This window comes from Amblyomma maculatum, chromosome 8, assembly GCF_055883805.1.
Source record: "Amblyomma maculatum isolate TAMU_Amacu chromosome 8, ASM5588380v1, whole genome shotgun sequence".
NCBI classification, from domain to species: Eukaryota; Metazoa; Arthropoda; class Arachnida; order Ixodida; family Ixodidae; genus Amblyomma; species Amblyomma maculatum.
In genome coordinates, this window is record NC_139351.1 from 98,192,746 (window position 1) to 98,211,674 (window position 18,929).

General features: G+C 45.6%; 1 protein-coding gene across 3 annotated transcripts; it reads left to right on the forward strand.

Moving 5' to 3' along the window:
* Positions 1 to 212: 212 nt before the first annotated feature.
* Positions 213 to 13,799, forward strand: LOC146181922 (uncharacterized). 3 transcript variants are annotated; one of them, XM_084576912.1, is made up of 5 exons: positions 213 to 398; positions 1,101 to 1,130; positions 5,720 to 5,761; positions 7,322 to 7,370; positions 13,613 to 13,799. In XM_084576912.1, exons 1-5 carry the CDS (start codon positions 343 to 345, stop codon positions 13,754 to 13,756), a joined length of 321 nt encoding a protein of 106 aa, XP_084433038.1. In that variant the 5' UTR covers positions 213 to 342; the 3' UTR covers positions 13,757 to 13,799. The 3 variants fall into 3 exon arrangements, with proteins under 3 accessions (XP_084433038.1, XP_084433039.1, XP_084433040.1); XM_084576913.1 differs by lacking the exons at positions 213 to 398; positions 1,101 to 1,130 and adding an exon at positions 2,259 to 2,466; XM_084576914.1 differs by lacking the exons at positions 213 to 398; positions 1,101 to 1,130 and adding an exon at positions 2,264 to 2,434.
* Positions 13,800 to 18,929: the final 5,130 nt, after the last annotated feature.

Here is an 18,929-nt window from a genome sequence, read left to right on the forward strand (position 1 = left end):
CGAAAGACGAGCTCGTTATTCAAGCATGTAAAATCGAGAGCGAATCTATTGTACAGAGCAAGTGAAACCGCATTAGCATAGAAACCTGACCTTTCATAGAAATGTATGTGTGTGAATGCGTAAATATTTAATGACAGCCATTCAAGATGATCTGTTTCTCTCGCATACTCCACGAGGTTCCTGCCTATGATATTTGCGCCGCCTTGACTTAATTCAGCCTGAAAGAAGAAACTTAATATGTGACAGAACTACATTAAGTTTCGTCTTCTTGAATATATATTCTCAGGTCCTATCCACTCCTAGAAACAGTTTGCATCCGTATCGTCAAGTCGAGTTCTTGATATGAAGCTGGCAGTTCCATCCCTCTATTTTCTTTCAGCACTGGTTTTATTCTATGAGTAAGCATCCTGTTGTTCATTATATATATAATGTGCGCTTGAAGTTTAGCGAATAAAATTCGATGAAAGCTCAGGGTAAAACAGGAAGAAACGAACTTTTTAAACTTAAATAGCGCTGTGCCAGGATTCCTAGCATTTTTGCATGGAAGTCGCTTTCAGGAGGGCGCACACTACATGAGATCACTTTTATTAACTTCATCAAAGGGAATGTAGGAACTGTGAGTCAATTTATTTTCTATGATGCACTTAATTTTCCAAATAAATTGAATCAAACAGGTACCGTTGTATCAAGGAGCTCTCGAACAGGTGTTAATGTTGAATATGTTATCACAATTAAACGTGTAATCCTCGTTTTACGCTTTTATGTTGAATCCTTACAAACATGTATAGCCCAGGAAATACGTGTAATAACATTAGGAAATCACTATTGTAGCATGGCCCTCGATGGGCGGCCGCCGCATAACTCGGACAGTGTTGTGACCTTCAGTTCAGGTCAGTCGTGTCCGACTCTTCGTGACCCTATGGACCTTAGTGGTAGGTAATTAAAAAGCTGATTTTCAAGGTAACCTTCTAGTATTTCGTCATAGAGGGCTGAAGCGCTTGGGTCCATTGCGTTAAAGAGAGAGTATTAGATGTTTGGGTGTGTTGTTTTGAGTTTATTTATTTGTGCCCTGGTTTCCTTCCGGTTCTCATTATATACAGGTTTTCACCAGCAGCCGGCGTCAGACAGAAGTAAGTGATGCGATTTAAGAGTTTACCGGGGCACGGTGTGCACAAGAGTAGCACAGAAGATGTTGCATCAAGTGGCTATGGTAGATGCATTTGTCCCGCACTAGACGAAGGCACTTTGTTGGTGATAATGAATTATTTTCCATAGGGATAACGTCGCGGAAATAGATGATCTATTATGCGTTTTAAACAGCTCTCTTCCTAGGCTTCTATCTGTAAGGCGGACGACAGGTTGTGCGCTCACCTTTATCCCGAGGCGCTGAAAAGGCCAATGAAAAATTATTTATTTACTGAATCATAAAACGTACGTTACCGGTAGGTATCCCGTTAATCTTCTGAACAGCCCAAAAAATCTTAAGTTCGCTTCGTATAGGTGATCAAAAATTGTGATCCTGCTCGCCCCCCTCATCTAACCCCACACAGGTGTTCAAGAAAAAAGAAAATGACATTGCCCCTGATAGTCGAATGAGCGGGCGCGTCTACCAGCACCACTGACATCAGTGGGGAGGTTTGCGCGCGGTGATGTGTTGCCCAAATAGTCTGCGAGCAGACGCCAGTATGCAAAGTTTGGCTTGAGCACGGTAATTGTGACTGGTGTGCTGCTAGCTTTGCCATAGAGCAAAAGATAATGTACCTCAACTGCCTCGTTGACGAACGGCGCAGGATACAAAAATTGTTTCCTTCTTTGCATATTCGTTTTCGTTTGAACATACCAAATGATTGTGAAATACTGTCGAACATATCGAGAACTTAATGACATGGGATGAAAAATGCATGAATATATTGCTATCAAATAGAAGATATGCAAGTCACCATGAAAATTACGTCCAATAAATTAAGCAAAGAGAGCCGGAAAATAAAATGGCATCAGGTATTAACGGGATCACAGGGTGAATATGTAAGAATAATGTAAGCAAGGAGAGAAAGAAAAAAAAAAGCATCGGTGAAATGCGTCCTTTGCGTCGTCGGTTAGATTATGCAGATTTAATAGCCGGAGAAGAGAGCGCCCGCATAGGTAATCTGCCATTCTTGATGTGTTACAATCGTAAAGGGACAATGCAAATTTGTGGCTGGCTCGAATGACTCGTCACACTCCAGGAGTGGCGTTCTACAGCGCGTCCGCTGTTGCTATAGGAAAGTTCGTCTCGACGGCCATGACGTCATGCAGTCACGCACGTTTACAATAGGGTTTGAGCCCATCCCATCCGTACACTACAGCACCGTGTTCACGCCAAGAACTTCAAGCAGTGCGATGACTTGGCTGCCATGTGCACGGGACTTTTCTCATGCTACAACAGCAAGCAGATGTAGGCCAAGTGCCCATACATCACATAAGGAAGTATGGTGTTTTGTAGGAGAGAACTGTAGTAGGAAGTCGTAATATTATCTTGAATGCAGACTACTAGGATTTTGCTATCTTGAGAAGAAAGTGAAGGAACGAAAATTTGGGCACACGTAAGCCCCGTCCTAGTTTTGTGACGCAGTAGAGTTAATCGCTGTCTTCTGTGCCTCTCTTTGCGGATAATGGCTTGCGTGCATCCACTTGGTTACTTTATATGCTACTCACTTAGCCACTCAGTCGAAGTGTCTACTGTCGGACTTGGAAGAACACGAAAGACATATGCAATATCTCAGGCCTTCGAGAAAGCGAAACACAATGATGCATGTATCAGTTTCCCATCTCCAGCGATCACATCTACAGAATCAGATTTTTTTGAATGACGTAGTATTGTTACCTGTCCGGGTTTAGCGCAGGCGTTGTTTTAATGAGTGCTCTCTTTTCGATGAAAAAAAAAAAAGTTAGTTGTTAGTCGATACCCTTTTCCTGCGCGCTTCTCTCTTGTGCGTGCGTGTTTTTTAGCTGAAAAAATTAGCTCCGGTTTAGCTTGTACTTAAACCTGGAGTTCCACGAAAGCAATCTGCATGACTACGCTCAGGTTCGGCTTGAATGTAGAGACATGGCGTTTGCACGGCTTCAGCTTTATTTATGCCATAGGGGGCACTTTTGACCACTAAATGCGATGAGGCGAAAGCCTCTATCGCGCGGCGGTGAAGCCCTCCACCACGGCACATATAACTCTCTGTTTTCACTCCCACCTTCGCGATGACGCGATAGCATAAGCTACCGGCCAACGTATAAAGTTCCGCATTAACCGAGCCGTATGAACGTGCCTGCGTGGCCTAGGCATAACGTGAATGCAAGGATTTTGGCAGGCTGATTGTGATATCACCTTCCCATACGAAAGGGGCGGCCCGAGTTGACAGCTCCTGCCAAACGTAATATCAGGAAGACCTACGTCCAGTTAATGCTCGGCCATGTCAGCTGCCAGCTACCGCCTCCCACGACTTCTTCTTCGTCTTCCACGGTGCCACAGTGCCACGGTAACACGGTGCCATGGTGCCACGCCAATGGCTTGAAAACCTACAGTAGTGTAGATTTCGCTGAAAATATCCTTCAACATGCCATATCAACCCAGCACACCTTCAGCCTTACTACCTAATAAGAGCTAAGATAGCAGCGCACACTTCACCCTCACTGTGGCCCCTACAGAGTTTGACTAATAAACTTTATTGGAGAAAATTGGGGGTTAGGAGTAGTGGTTTAGGAAAGAGCAGTAGTCGGCAGTCCTCTCTTCAGGAGTCCCTTGACCTCGGCAGCGGCTTTGGCCCGCTGCACCAGCATAAGGTGATGCTGTGCGCCCGAGTTGGCTAGGAGGTCCTCCCACTGCACAGGACTAGGGCATTATGGGGCTCGCCCTACATCCCCATGTTGTGTGGTATAGTGTAGTAGTGTCTCCGCACCAGACACATTTGCTTTTGTATTGTGTTGGCCATATCTTGTGGTACAGGGCTCTGTTTGGATATGTGTTTGTAGGCGCCTAAGTGTAGTGGCTTGTTCTCGGCATAGTGTGCCCATTGGAAGTGCGTACTTTATACGCCTCTCCCTACACGCTCGTATTGTTTCCCCGTATGTTTCTGGTGTTATGAAAGGCTCTACCGACGGCTCCGCCGCCTGGCTAGTGAAACTGCGGACGACGGCATCTACTCTAATGTTACCCTCCACCCCAGCATCGGGAACCCAAACAATCGTGTGTTGCCTACTTGGGTCTGTTCCATCTGGCCGGCCGGCTAGGAACTTGTTTGCTATGCGATTGAATCCTGTTGTTTTGGAAGGCTTGACAGGCAGCTTGTGAGTCCGGGACTATCCAGTAAATTTGTTGTCTTCGGCTTCCGAGATTGCTAGGGCTATTGCCACCTCTTCCGCTGTGTGGATGCATTTGGTTCGTATACTTGTTCCGTATATGAGCTTGCCTCGAGAGTCAGTGACCGCGGCTGCGGTTGCCTTTCTGCCTTTGTACCTCGCTGCGTCGACGTAGATCACAAAATGTTTTGTGTTCAGGTGATTGTCAAGGGTTTTGGATCTGGTATTCCTTCTGCCGTTGTGATTGACAAGGTCTATATTTCTGGGCAGTGGTCGGACCGTGAAAGTGTCCCTGATGTCTGGGGTGATATTTGTGGTTTCTGCGCCATTGTATTCAAGGGTATATCCGAGTTTCTTAAGGAGAGCCTGGCCCGTCTTGGTCTGTTTAAGTTTTCTTATCTGGCAGCCAAACTGGATTCGTTGGATGGTAACGCTTAGGGTAACAATCTGGATTACAAGGAAAGGAAAGAGTAGCAGGGAGCAGCAGAAAATTAGGTGGGTGGATGAGGTTAAGAAGTTCGCAGGGGTCAAGTGGATGCAGCTAGCACAGAACCGGGTTAATTGGAGAAATATGGGAGATGCCTTCGCCCTGCAGTGGATATAGTCAGGCTGATGATGTTAATGATCTGGGAGTCGAGCATAGTTTTGCTATATTCTTCGAAGGTACAGTGCATGCCCAGATCGTCAAACTTGCTGTTAGAGGCGTATGGTGGCAATCCCAGAGCCAGTTTGTATGCCTTCCTGATTAGCACGTTTCTCTTGTTCCTTTCCGTCTTGGTTGTTTTAAGATATGGGAGACTAGGTGAGGCGTGGGATGACGAGGGCTGTCACTATCCGTATTGCGTCTTGTTCCTTGATCCCCCTTTTGTTTCTATTCTGCTTATCATTCTAGAGATCTGGCTGGTCAGAGTGGTAGAGATTTGATCGTATGATCACGCTTGCCTCCTTCTTGTAACCACAGCCCTAGTACTCTCATTTTGTCCGTCTGATGAATCGGGTCTCCGTTCATGATTATGTCAATGTCCAGTGGTTTGTACCTGCTAGAGTGTACTCTTATGTATTGTGATTTCTCCGGTGAGCACTGCATTCCGCTAGAATGAGCGAAATCGGGCGAGTTGTGTGTATAAAGAAAGCTTCACCTAAAGCCAATCGCTGTGAACACCTGGTCTCCTGCAATCGAGACAAAAGACACGACTGTGAGCAGGAATGGACGCGAGTACACACCAAGTTGTCCGGACATTCGAAGTGCAACCTCGGATACCACGGCATTTAAAGTTTTATAAAATTTGGCAGCTGTCGCGTGAGCCTAATTATTTTTTACCAGTTTTACATGACTGACAATACAGGCGCCGTTTTTTTCCGAATCTATCATGCTCGTTTTTATTTGTAGAGTCGACCCACCAACTAACGATCCAATGAAGTTATCAAAATGGTAAGCACTATTTATGAATCGTTTCCTCCGCATGACGAGACACATTGTGCATGTATGGGAAAAGTACAAACAAGTAAAAGCCATTTTTATCCTTTATCGTTTTCAGTTTTCTGGTAACAAACTGGGCTGTGAATGTGTAATCATGAATTTTATCAATTCCGGCAAGGAACTATTAGGAGCATGGGTGTACCATAGGATTTCCCGTCGTTGCCATAGTGGTGTGCTCTTTCTGAGAGATCAATAATTAAGCAGTCTCCGATCCTGAAACTGTTTTAGAAATTAAACGCACGAAGTCGTCGTACGTACGGAGACGGAAACTTTTTCCGTAACTCAGAAACATCTATATGTAATAACTTGGATAGGATTTCAAGGCCTCGTCTTGTCTAGTTCGGTTCGTGAGTCATGGTATCACTTGAGGAGTGAAGCATTATGAGAATAAGGGAAATATCAGGTTATGCCGGGATAGCAAAAAGAAGTCGAAGAGGCTAGACAGCTATTGTAGCGAAAAAGCCTAGAAAGCAGTTTGCGCGCCACTACCAATACGAGGCGGCCAAGAGTGCGGGAAAAAGAGGGCTAATGCTAAAGAAAAAACAGTGCGACGAAAACGAGGATGAGGAGGAAACTTTAATGAGGAGAAATTGATGTGTTCTTTGTTCATGGAAGGACGCTTCTCCTCAAGCCGCCCCAGGGGTGGTCGCCGCTCGATAGCACTCGACGACTTCCTTGGCTCAGGCCGTGATAACGAGAAGGGTTCAACGCTGCTGGATCGTATGTGGAGCGAAAGTTTTAGCTGCGGGTGATCGATCGTTCTTCTTCCTCTTTGCCTTCTTCTTCTTCCTATCGGTCTTCTTTTTTCGTCTTCTTCGCCTTCATCTTCGCCTCCTCCTCCTTCTTCTTCTGTTTTTCTTCTTTTTCTTCTTCTCGTAACTACGCCTCTTCACGACATAGCTGCGGCCGCCCGAGGTCTCGCTTTGGCTGACGTAGTGTTGCTTTCGCAACAAAAGAGGGGTTGTGGTCTCCACTCACGCCGGATACCGCGACAAGTTGCGTCTTGTGGCTGGCTGCCGGTACACCTTCACTGCAGGGCCAGGATGGGAGGCACGCCCTCAGACACGATATGGGAGGGTCGCGATTGGCCGCGACGCGCCATGACGGGCTGTCGCAACAACGGTACCTGCCGGCAGCGTGTCGTGTCTGAATCTCAGCAGTGCTCTAGGATAAACCCTCCCGTTAGTTCCTTGCTCCGCGCTTATATCAAGCTGCGCCATGCTGAGGCATCGGCTGCGCATGCGCAATCGTGATGCATCTCGGTGCACTCGCACTAAAAGAAAAGCAAGCGGTGCTCGAGAGCGCAAAGTGCGCACAGTCTTATGTACCGAGGCGTCAGTCGGCGAGGAGTCCGACAGGTTGGCGCATAGTGAAGAGCGTCGGCATGGTTTCGTTTTATGACGGAAGCATCGTGAAGAGCCACATTTGATTGAAGTTTTCAATACCCCGTATCGGTATTTGAGAGTTGGGAGTGCTGCGAAATTTACTTGTCGCGTCCATTTTCCTGTCCAGGATCTGGAGAGAAAACAACAGAAATCGTCACCGTTATTGTCCTCTTTGGGTAAGTCTGTTTACCAGCATTCAAAGTCGTCATGTTTATAAATAGAGCGGAGAAACTGCAAATTGACCGCGCCTCTAAGAAAGGTGTTAGTTTGTGAAGTAATAGTGGTGTGGCAAAACGTATATCCTTCTAGCGCAAATTATTGCACACACAGGTAATTAACCCAAAGGTAGGATAATCCTTAGTTTTGCATACGTATATTGCGTAAACAAGACCCTCGCAAATAATTTATAGGCGGAGCCCACCGAGTCGCGAACTGCAGAGCCAAGCAAGAGCGTCCGAAAAATTTCGAACTCTTGCATTTCTTTTCAGCTTTTTTTCTCTTCTTCAGTGCTTGCGGCAATATTGCAAAATTGTTTTGCATTACAGCCTGTCGGCACTGCAAATTAATATTTCGCCATTCTTCAGGTGAATATATATTGGATCTGTGTATGGAAATATTTTGTACACTGTCGAACAACTAGATGGTTCCTAAAGAGGTAGCCACCTCTCGACCACTGTCTCGAAAAGGTATCCATGTATAACGAAGCGTCTCCATATTGCGATGTGTAGGAACGTCTGAAACGGGTGAGAGGCGCGATCGAAGTCTTCCGAGAAAACCATCAGGAGCTAGAGGGTACTCCTGCAGTTGCCATTGTTACCGCTGTCTGAGGCATCACATCTTGAAAGTCATTTGTGTACTCCATATCGAGTCAGGTCGCAAGGGATACACAAAGCGGATTCTAACGACCGAGTGGTACATTTTCTGTTGTCGCAATCGTCGAGTGTATAGCGGTCAGCTACAATTTTAATGCTTTAGCCAGAACAGTAGATTGGACTTATTGGTGATTCATTATTAGTTAAAGCGCTAGCAACCTAACATGAGCACGAGACAAGAGGACGACGTTGTGTCGTCCTCTTGTCTCGTGCTCATGTTAGGTTGCTAGCGCTGTTAACTTATAATTTAATTCTTTGCTTAAGGCGCCAACCTACTATTAATTGTCTTCTACTTTAACCACAACTTCCTGCTCTGACACGAGGCGATATTATTGCATCAGAAAGGCTTCAATATCTTTAGGAGTTGAACGCGATAGCGTGAGAAGACCCTCTGTCCGGAAAATCCCGCGTGGGTGTTGTCGACATTAGCGCTGTAAGTGAGAAATCATGGGCAGGCCTCCGGCAGGTGGTAGCTGGCCGCTGACAAAGCCGTGAGCTGTTTGGCTGTCCGGTTGTACAGTGTCCCTAGATCATGTGACAAAACCCATTTGCCAGGCGCTGCCGACTCGGGCCTTGCCTTTGAGACGGAAGAGTGACATCGGAATGCCACGTTTCAGGTCCTCTGGATCTACAGTACGACAAGAGTCTCTGAGGCGATGGACTCAGGCATGTTTGGCTGGATTGTGGGGTTTAACGACCCAAAGCGACTCAGGCTATGAGAGACGCCGTAGTGGAGGACTCCGGAAATTTCGACTACCTGGGGTGCTTTAACGTGCACTGACATCGCACAGCACACGGGCACCTTGCTTTTCGCCTCCACCGAAAAGCGGCCGCCGAGGCCGGGATTTGATCCCGCGTCCTTGGGCACAGTAGTCGAGCGTCGTAACCAGTGCGGCACCCCGGCATGCTTGTACGGTCTTGTGAAAGTGTTGCCTTATATGTGTACGTCGTATAGTCTTTCATATAACGAAGAAGCTTGCGACTATGTGCCAAGGAGTATGCGGTAAATAGAGGCATATGGATTGTAAGAGTATACAAGTAGAAATGCGCATGTAGTAGACGAGGATCCTCAGCAGTAACCGCCAAAGGGAGCCATTGACGCCATCCTATCATACCCTTGAAGGCGTTGCCAAACGTCCCCCCTTTTGTTTTTTCTGTTCTTGATTCGCAAGTGCGAAATTCTTGCAGGTACTGTTTTGCTTAAGACCTAAGCTTTACAAACGCTTTCCCAAGTTCCAAATAGCGCTAGTCCTCATCCTTAGAAAGTTTTGTTCTCCATCCCAAACATCTTGAAAATCTGAAGAACGGCAATCCCTTCCACAGCTATTGGTAGTCGTCCACCGAAAACAAACGATGGGGACACCTAAGCTCCGCCTGCGATAGTTATGACGCGGCATCATTAATTTTTTCCGTCAGCCGGCTTCTCTCGCTGATCCTAGGTCATGGACATGCGCTCTGCTACTTGCTTAATCCCGAACCCCTTAATTTGTGGCTCTATCCCACACGTACTGATTAGCATGAGACCAAAAGTTGCCACCTTATGCGAAAAGCCGCTGGACATAGAAATAAAGCCCCTCTTAACCATTCTATACGAACCACAGCTTTTGGATCATACCAGTTGGGGGTGGTGGTGACAAACTGTCTTAACGTGAGCCTTAGCTGTGACGTCCTACTGATGGGATTGTTCTCGGATGCGTGTCATGGCCGGAAAGTGATGCTTCCAAAAAACCCAGTCCACCATCTGCTGTTGAGGAGTCGGGTCAGAATTGGACACCGCAGCCTCCCATCGCTCGAGGTCTGTGAATTGCCATACGGCTGGTGGAAGATGCTCAGAACAAGTATAAATAATGTGCGCAGAATCCGCTTTGGGAGCGCTACATAGTGTGCATTCTGGCGTGAACAGACCCGGGTGAACAAGGGCTAAGTAGGCAGGGGAGAGGAAGGTGCAGTATTGTAGGTGGCACCACGTCACCTGCTGCAGTTTAGTGAGATACTTGTTTGGAGGGGGATAGGCAAGACGTTGTTCACTGTAGTGTATAGTGATCTCGTGATAAGCGACCATACGATCTCGGGCGTCTCCCCAGGCGTTGGTGTCTCCTGATCGGCTGACGAAATCTAGAGCTAATGAGCCGCCTCGTTACCTGGGTGGACGGCGTGGGCCGGGACCCAGAGAAGCTGAATAGGTCGGATAGGGATGGGTGACCGGCTTAGAACCCGGAACATGCGTTCGGAGACAGAGCCTTTAGAAAAGTTTTGGACCGCCGTTACCGCTGTTACGTCTAAGGACTTCTGCTAATAAAAGTCTTCAACTTAATTTTTTTTTTTTCAAGTAGTGCATTTATCAACAATCTGAAAGTTTGCTGCTTAGAAAGTTTCCTTTAATGGCCGCGGGCGCCGCCACTATTCGTAAACATCCGAATTTTGACCAATAAAAACCGCCGTTTTTTGATACATGGGGCCCATGGGAAGTTTCGCAACTGGAAATATTAAAGAACCCTGGTACGAACATGCGTGAATGACATAGGAGGGATGTGCCTGACTCGGGATCAAATGTTCTCAGAGGCTGGATTGCCATCTCAAAGTACAAGTCTGAGTTCAAAGGCCCTTCAGTGCGGCCATGTCATCTGGTCTCAGGACGTCGCACAACCTGCCGACCATATCACTGGCCAATTACTGCCGGCCTAAATTCTGCTAGAGATTTAACGCTCACAATGAGATCGCATACGTTACTAACGGCGACAAAGTCGACGCTTCATTTTAAGCAGAATAGAGCAGAATGCTATCAGGTTGAAGTTTCCCGGATGGCTCTGGCCTTACATTTCTATAGCATATGAGCTGAACACGCGCTTCATCAGCATACAACAGCGCCTGGGAAGTGTATCTAGAGTTTAGACAAACTGTAACACGCCAAGAGAAAGAGTAGTGGGGAGAAAACAGATTATTTGCAAAAGTATCCGGAAGTAGGAATTAATGGCGGATATCAGGAAAAGGAAATTTATTTAAAGAGTCAAGTGGTTATGTTTTTGCAGTCTTTTACGCATTAAGAACTTTGTGTGAAAAGTTACGTCGCCTGTTGGAGCGTTAAAAGAGTACAGTAAAATGCTTCCACACGGTAAACCACTCTCTTATTCACAATAAACTTCAACGCAGAGATGACATACGTAGTCTAACGTTTGTATTTCCTCTTCTGATTATTAACTTGTCTCAATAATATAGATGCAGCTGAAAATCGGCTTCGTCAGAAGCATTGGCGACGAAGAACGCACATTTCGTTTCGACTGTGTCGGTGCCTGCGATGAGTGGGGAGTGGTTAATTGGGAGAAATGAGCGGGTTATTTAAAAATGCATGTTAAACTGCTTAAAAATATCGTTTTAAGAAATTTCTTTGTAGTTCACGGGACACGAGACAGAGGTACCGGGAAAAGCTGTCAAAATTCTTTTTTTGGGGGCCATGATTCTGTAGACGATACTTAAATATAAATATTTTCGATTTAATCAGGCAATTTCATCATGAAAGCACGGAATTTGAAAGAGACTCTAGTGTTTCATTTCTACGCCAGTGTTCGGAAAATAAAACTAGTGGTGCAATCAGGACGAGATTTATACGGTGCGCTGTCAGCTAACATCGCAAAAGTCAATATTGTGGTTTTCATTTACTTGCGTTACCCCCACCAAGTTGGAAAGGACATCGGTCCTCTGGCAAACCCGTGAGCATTGAAACCCATCTCTCTGCTTATATATAATATAAAAAGGATGATATGACTAAATATTAGGAAGTGAGAGGTTAATATGCATAAGCTAAAATAGAAGACACATCAAGTATTTGAGGTGTATCCTTACCTTGCAAGTAAGGAACGGAAATGAACACGTTTATACACTTTAAGGATTGCCCAGTCGTAGTGGGGCAGTGGTTGCGGTGTACGACAGCTGTGCCGAAGGATGCGGGATCGAATCCCAACCACGGCGGTCGCTTTTTGATAAAGGCGAAAAATCAAGGCGCCCGTTTGTTTGGCAATATCGGTGCACGTTAAAAAAAGTACTGCGATTGAAATTTTTAGATGCCTCCACGACAGCGTATCTCACAGCCCGAGTCGCTTTGGGACATTAGGCCCCCATAAACTAAACTAACAAACTATACTTGACGGAATATTCCCACGTATTTATTACAGAAGAAAAACCGTAATCAGAACAAAATGATATTAGCCCTTTCTACAAAAACCGGGTCGGCGTTTTGTAGTTGAAATGGGGGAAATATCACGTGCACGCATGTTAAGGTGGTTATTGGTAGATGACACGACAGGGATTGGCCCGTGGTTTGTGTGAGGCGCTTGAAGTGATTAAGAGAGTACGTCCGCTTGCATGTACTAACCGCATACGCGGACCACTCGAGTTAAAGAGCTAGAAGTATAAAATGGCGTTGGAGCTCATGTTATAAACTCTCACACAATGACTGAACGTTTACCAGTATCCCTCTACACTGAAGAGCGCAACAGCGCTAACTTTCCAATACTCCCCGTGGGAAAGAAATGGGGCATATGGCGGCGGCTAACGAAACGGGATCTGAATAAATTGAGGACAAGGTAAGGAATGGAAAATGATAGGGCAGTGCTGAGAGGCAGGTTGCGTGTAGATCATTTCAAGTAACAAATGGGATTTACAGACATTACAGTCTGAATCAAGGGAAAAGAGGTTGTAAGAAAAAAGTAAGAGATGGTTTGTAATGGTAACTGGATGCATTCGCAGACGAGACAAGCGCACCAGATAACGGAGACAAGCGTATGAGATAACGGAGTTTTCGGAGATAAGGTAGCTGGAGCTGGTACAGAACCGGATATATTGGAGTGATATGAGAGATGCCTTTTCTCTGAAAGATGTAGTCCGTTGCCTGCTGCCGATGATAATGTTTAACGTGACAATAGCATATGACATGGCTGAGACGGAAGTAGGTGCCGACTTGCGTAGTTCGTGAGAGATGGGAGTCAAACCCGAGACCCTGAGAGCCGTTTTAGAAACGGCACCCTTATTCCATGGAAGCACGTTCATATAGCTGGGCTTTGCGATGGAGGCGAAAAGAAATGCGCCCATGTGCTGTACAATGTCAGTGCACGTTAAAGGAGCCCACGTGGTCAAACATTTCGGAGCCCTTCACTACGGCGTCTCTCATAGCCTGAGTAGCTTTGGGACGTTAAACCACACAAACCAAAAACTAAATCAAGCAGTTATTTACGTAAATCCTTTTTTTTGTGGTAACAATGAGAAGCGTATTATGATTAAGATATTTCTGCTGACCTCCCGGAGTCATATGATGGTGCCGAAAAAGGACAGCGTACTCGGCTTGAATGGCAGGAGTGCATAGTACATGTTACCCAAAATTGACATAAAATCACCGATTGCCTAGAAATAGTTTACACGAGGTAATTTTGACCAATCGTTATAGACGTTTTAGGCATACTCTGTTTGCAGCCTTTGTCTAAAAAAAAGGGCTTGAAGCAAAAAATGTTAACGGTTTATTTCTTTACGATTCTTACTTTTGCTATTTCGTGCAGTGCGGTGTGAAAATGCAGACAGGGCATCCCTGTGGCACCAGAGATTGTGTGTGCGTACAAAGGCCTGCAGGACAACCTCGACTGCCACTTGCTTGCGTATGGTCACCAGCTCATGCCTTACTACAATACACGAATAAGCAGTGAATGCGCCAAGGAACTCAAGCCAATAAAGTTGGAGTTCTGAGAAGAGGTGCGTTTTTGAACACTTACATCAAGAATGACGTAATAAATGCGTTGGTATCAAAACATAAAAGGCGTTTCGAACCATTCTACCCTCTTCCCCTCCTCCATCAGAAAAAATGAACTTTACCGCTCACAATGAATGAGAAGATAGGTTTTGGGAACTAAAAGACTAAGAAATTAAGGCTGCGAATCTAGGGATGTTTGCCACCCGTGCACCTGCATCTGCTCCTTCCTTCCTTCCTTCCTTCCTTCCTTCCTTCCTTCCTTCCTTCCTTCCTTCCTTCCTTCCTTCCTTCCTTCCTTCCTTCCTTCCTTCCTTCCTTCCTTCCTTCCTTCCTTCCTTCCTTCCTTCCTTCCTTCCTTCCTTCCTTCCTTCCTTCCTTCCTTCCTTCCTTCCTTCCTTCCTTCCTTCCTTCCTTCCTTCCTTCCTTCCTTCCTTCCTTCCTTCCTTCCTTCCTTCCTTCCTTCCTTCCTTCCTTCCTTCCTTCCTTCCTTCCTTCCTTCCTTCCTTCCTTCCTTCCTTCCTTCCTTCCTTCCTTCCTTCCTTCCTTCCTTCCTTCCTTCCTTCCTTCCTTCCTTCCTTCCTTCCTTCCTTCCTTCCTTCCTTCCTTCCTTCCTTCCTTCCTTCCTTCCTTCCTTCCTTCCTTCCTTCCTTCCTTCCTTCCTTCCTTCCTTCCTTCCTTCCTTCCTTCCTTCCTTCCTTCCTTCCTTCCTTCCTTCCTTCCTTCCTTCCTTTCTTCCTTCCTTCCTTCCTTCCTTCCTTTAATCACTACATTATGGGCCCTGTTATTGCCGTATTAAACTCCACTTCTTATTTTATTCTTTATACAATCCTCTCTTAATAAACTGTTTCGTTATTGGATGTTGAATAAATAGGCCTTGTAATCTTGCTTTATTTCGTTTCCTATTATTCCACGAGAAGCTTTGACCAATGTAAGAGATTTTGTAAGCAGTGCTTCAGTTAACAGTTCGTCTGTAATATTGTGAATAAAACAATTACTGTTATGGGGATTCCGTAATCCCTCTAACTATGATAAACTGTCCGTTAAAATCTAATAGTTTTTTTTGTCTGATTGCGAGCTTTAATATAATTTATTGCTTCCTATATGAGGGAAGTGTAAATTTTGCTGAGTGGATAACATCCCCACGTTTGTCGAAGACTACAAATGCTGCTCCAACTGTGTTTCCAGATTTTGATCTGTCTGCATATATTTGAAAGTCAGAGTGAACAACCTTCTCGAACGAGATACTAGTTTGTTCAGACAGATGCACAGTCCATCTGTCCACCTCACTAACAATTTGGTTTACTGTAATATCTCTTCCTTCCCATTTGAAGATGTTATGTAAAATATGTTTTGTTATGTAAAATATCGAGTACTGCTTTCTTTTTTTTCAGTGCTTAGGTATTGAGGAGGAATATTGCACAAGACACAGAGAGTCAACCTAAAGATTGTTCTTTATGCTTTACACATATTCAAAAGGAGAATGCTTTAAATAGTTGTAAATTTCCTTAGTATTTGAGAATACGATGAGTACCATATGGGGATACCATGTAACGAATTTTCCTAAGCCTTTAAAATATAGTTGTCTTAAATGTTCTGGTGTCATGAGCCAAATGGTACAGGTCAACTTTGGCAACATTAAAGAGATATTTGCAATTTTTTCCTGAATATATTTCAAGTGACGGATGAAGGATAATTGTTCATCAAAACAATACCCAATATTTTCAGTTGACTGTCGCGCGATAAGGGCCGGCTCTTTTGTCAGTTGCTCTTGAAACGAAAGGTTTAGCGCGTCTTGATTTCATTTGTTGCCTTTCTGACGCGCGCCAGTTCATCTTCGAGTACCCAGTCCTCGTTCTCAGGAAGTCGGTATAGAGAGACTCCGGACTCTACCCCGACTTCCAGAAAACGGGTCCTATTTCCCCCTGTTTATCATTAGTGGGCTGCTTCGGTTAGTGTGTTCAACGTCGCGTTGTGGGGCATAGAAAAAGTTAGCGTGCAGGGAAAGGGAAAAATAAGGAGGAGATTTCCCAAAAAGAGCAACGGAGTGCAGTTGCAAATTTGGGGGAAATGTAAGTGGCGGCGCCGGAGGTAGTTGAGGGAAAAAAAAAAGTTGGCAGAGGCTTAGCTTGGTTAAGCCCAGTAGGTTGCGAAAGCATCCTTAGCAGTAGGCGGCATCGTAGTCATGCGCACCGCCGTCTCTCACGGACGGCGCGAGTCGGTCGCCGCTTTATACAGCTGTATAACGTCAAAACACCTGTGGCGCTCCTGGCGGAGAGAGCGGGATTTGGCCGCCGTTCATGGGCACCGCCGTCTCTCACGGACGGCGCGAGTTGGTCCACGGCCGCTCAATGGAGGCGGCTTCCATTGAGCGGCCGTGGTTGGTCGCCCAGCTTTGAGGCGTGACGTCATAACACCTGTGGCGCTCCTGGCGGAGAGAGCGGGAGTTAGGCCGCCGTTCATGCGCACCGTCGTCTCTCACGCACGGCGCGAGTTGGTCGCCCAACTTTGAGGCGTGACGTCACACAGAGGTCATGCGAAAGGTCATTTCATGGGCACAGCCGTCGCACCGCAAAGGCTTGAAAGTGAAAGTAGTATTGCTTTCGCGATAAAACAGCGGCACTGGGTAGGCGGAAGGAAACGTCAGTGGTGGTGTGAGAGCCACTCAGGGGCTGCAAAGAAATGTCAACGGCGGCGACCATATAAGTTTCTGGAAACAGCAGCAGCACGCTCGCAGCGCACTCGTCCACCTTATATACGTCGCCGCAGTGCGCTCAGATCGTCATAGCTTCAGTCCACTCTGCTATGGGTGACGACGCGCCAAGGTTTAGTCGCGGGCGAGAAAAACCGAGAAGTACGTCACGGGGGAAGTGATTGAGCCGATTAAAATGCCATTCATCGTAACTGCCATAGGAAAGTCGACATGAAAGATATGTGCTCTGGTGACCGAAGTGTGTATGAGGCGAGCTAGGTGCCCTTCAACGTGAATGAAAGATGCGAGCATTTCAAGGTAACTTCCAACTAAGCTTCCGCATTAACATTCTTGGAACGTTCTAAACCTAAAATTTATTTCTTAACGATTGCAGAGTTTTGTGTTTTAACCTAAAAGAGAGACAGCATGTGCAGTTGAATTGGACCACGTGGCGGATGTAATCTACTTAATGCTTAGTAGTTATACAGTTAGCTACAGTTATCAACTTTATATTTCAAGGAACACCATACTGCCAAATAGAAGGCTGTGAACTTCATATATGAGACGCTTCTAAAATTTCTTGATCGACGATGTGGTAAGAAATATCCGACGTCAAAAAAAAAAAAACAAGTTTGCAACATGGTTGGGTCGCCTTTCCTGCTTTGTCGGTGGCGTCACTGAGCGTTGTATTACGGCCGAACACATATTAAATTCTACATCATCAGATAATCTAATGGCGCCAGTATTTAATGCATAAAACATGCGGCACAATTTTATTATACCATGCGGGAAATGAAGGTATTCAGGTTTTAAATGCATATTTCGACTTCAAATATTTCTAACTACACTCCAAATTAAAGCATTTCAAAACCTTCGTTGCCTTTCTATGTTACCTTCCTTCAATTTCACCGCATAAGCATTGCCCTAGTGTTAGGAATCAAAGCTCCTTTTATGCTTGTTTAATTAATGTAATTAATCCTCTTTTTATTTTCCACTTTAACATATATGACGTACGTGATGTCCTCTCTAGTTCATAACACACTTGCACAGACCGCAATAATGTGCCTCAAGCAGACATCGCTAGAGACAAAAGCGAAAACAAACGGGAAATCGAATTATGGAATCAGCTTTGGGCTAAGTTCGGATACAACTCAAGAAAGGACAGGTAAATTGCTAGCCAAGGTAGCAAGCCCTCCAACGGCGTCGGCTTATCATTCTGAAGTCTCGGTCGACCAAATTGCATCTGCTGGCGTCGCATCGCAAAGGGCTGCTATGCACGTGCCATGTGACTCATTGCGACATCATCGAACGATAGAAAACAAAATGATTTGCGTGGCTTTTTTTTTTAAGATTCGTAATTTCGTTTTTGAATTGTACAGGGTTATATGTTTATCAAAATATGTAACTCAATTTACGAAATAAATGTTGTCATTTTATTGCCTAGGAAGGTTCACGAATGGGGCAACTTCCTCCGTGAGTGGCGCCATTCGGCATGCAGCGTCTACCCGCGTTCGGGATGAAACGATAGCCCGACACTAGAGATTTGTGCTACGCATGTGGCAATATAGTATCCTTTGTTCTTGTCATATTTTTGTGAGCGACGACCTTTCACTATGGTTGTGATATTTGCGGTGTGCAGTGGAGCGTTGGGAATAAGCGAGAAGAGTGCTTCAAAAGCAGCGATAAAAGGAAAATAATGAAGGTAGGTTGCCAGTAAAAGTGGGTCGGAACGTACCTCGAAACGATTCGGAATGGTTCATTTGATAGGGTTCGGTTCGGGTTCAGTACCAAGATGGCGGAAAAAAATTCGGGTTCAGTTCGGTTCCAGTTCCGAAAAAAATATTCGGGTTCGGTTCGGTTCCAGTTCCGAAAACAAATTCGGGTTAGGTTACAGTTTTTGGTTCGGTTCGGGTTCGACACCTTGCTCACATGATCGTCGGCGCCAGACCGATTCGGAACGGTTCATTCGAAAGGGTTCGGTTCTGGTTCAGTACCAAGATGACGGAAAAAATTCGGGTTCGGTTCGCCTCCAGTTCCGAAAAAAATTAGGGTTCAGTTCCAGTTTTTGGTTCGGTTCGGGTTCGACACCCTGCTCACATGATCGTCGGCGCCAGGGCGGGCTCTTGGTATAAACACAACGCGGAGCGCGGCACGTACTCCCGAAGGTTCGAATCACGGCACGGCACACGCAATATGTCACGCGATTCCTGCGTCGTAGACGGCGCTCTCAGCTTACGCCGCAGCTAAACGCAAAAAGGGGAAAGGGACATCATCTTGGCAGATGCGCTATTCGCAACGGCATAACACCTACGCTGTCTTCTTAAGTAAACAATGGGCCTCATATTGGATACGTTGGCCTATCACTATCAATATCGCAAATTGCCGCTATAACTAACTCTACCATAAATATCACATAACCAGCTACCGCTATCACTATTTT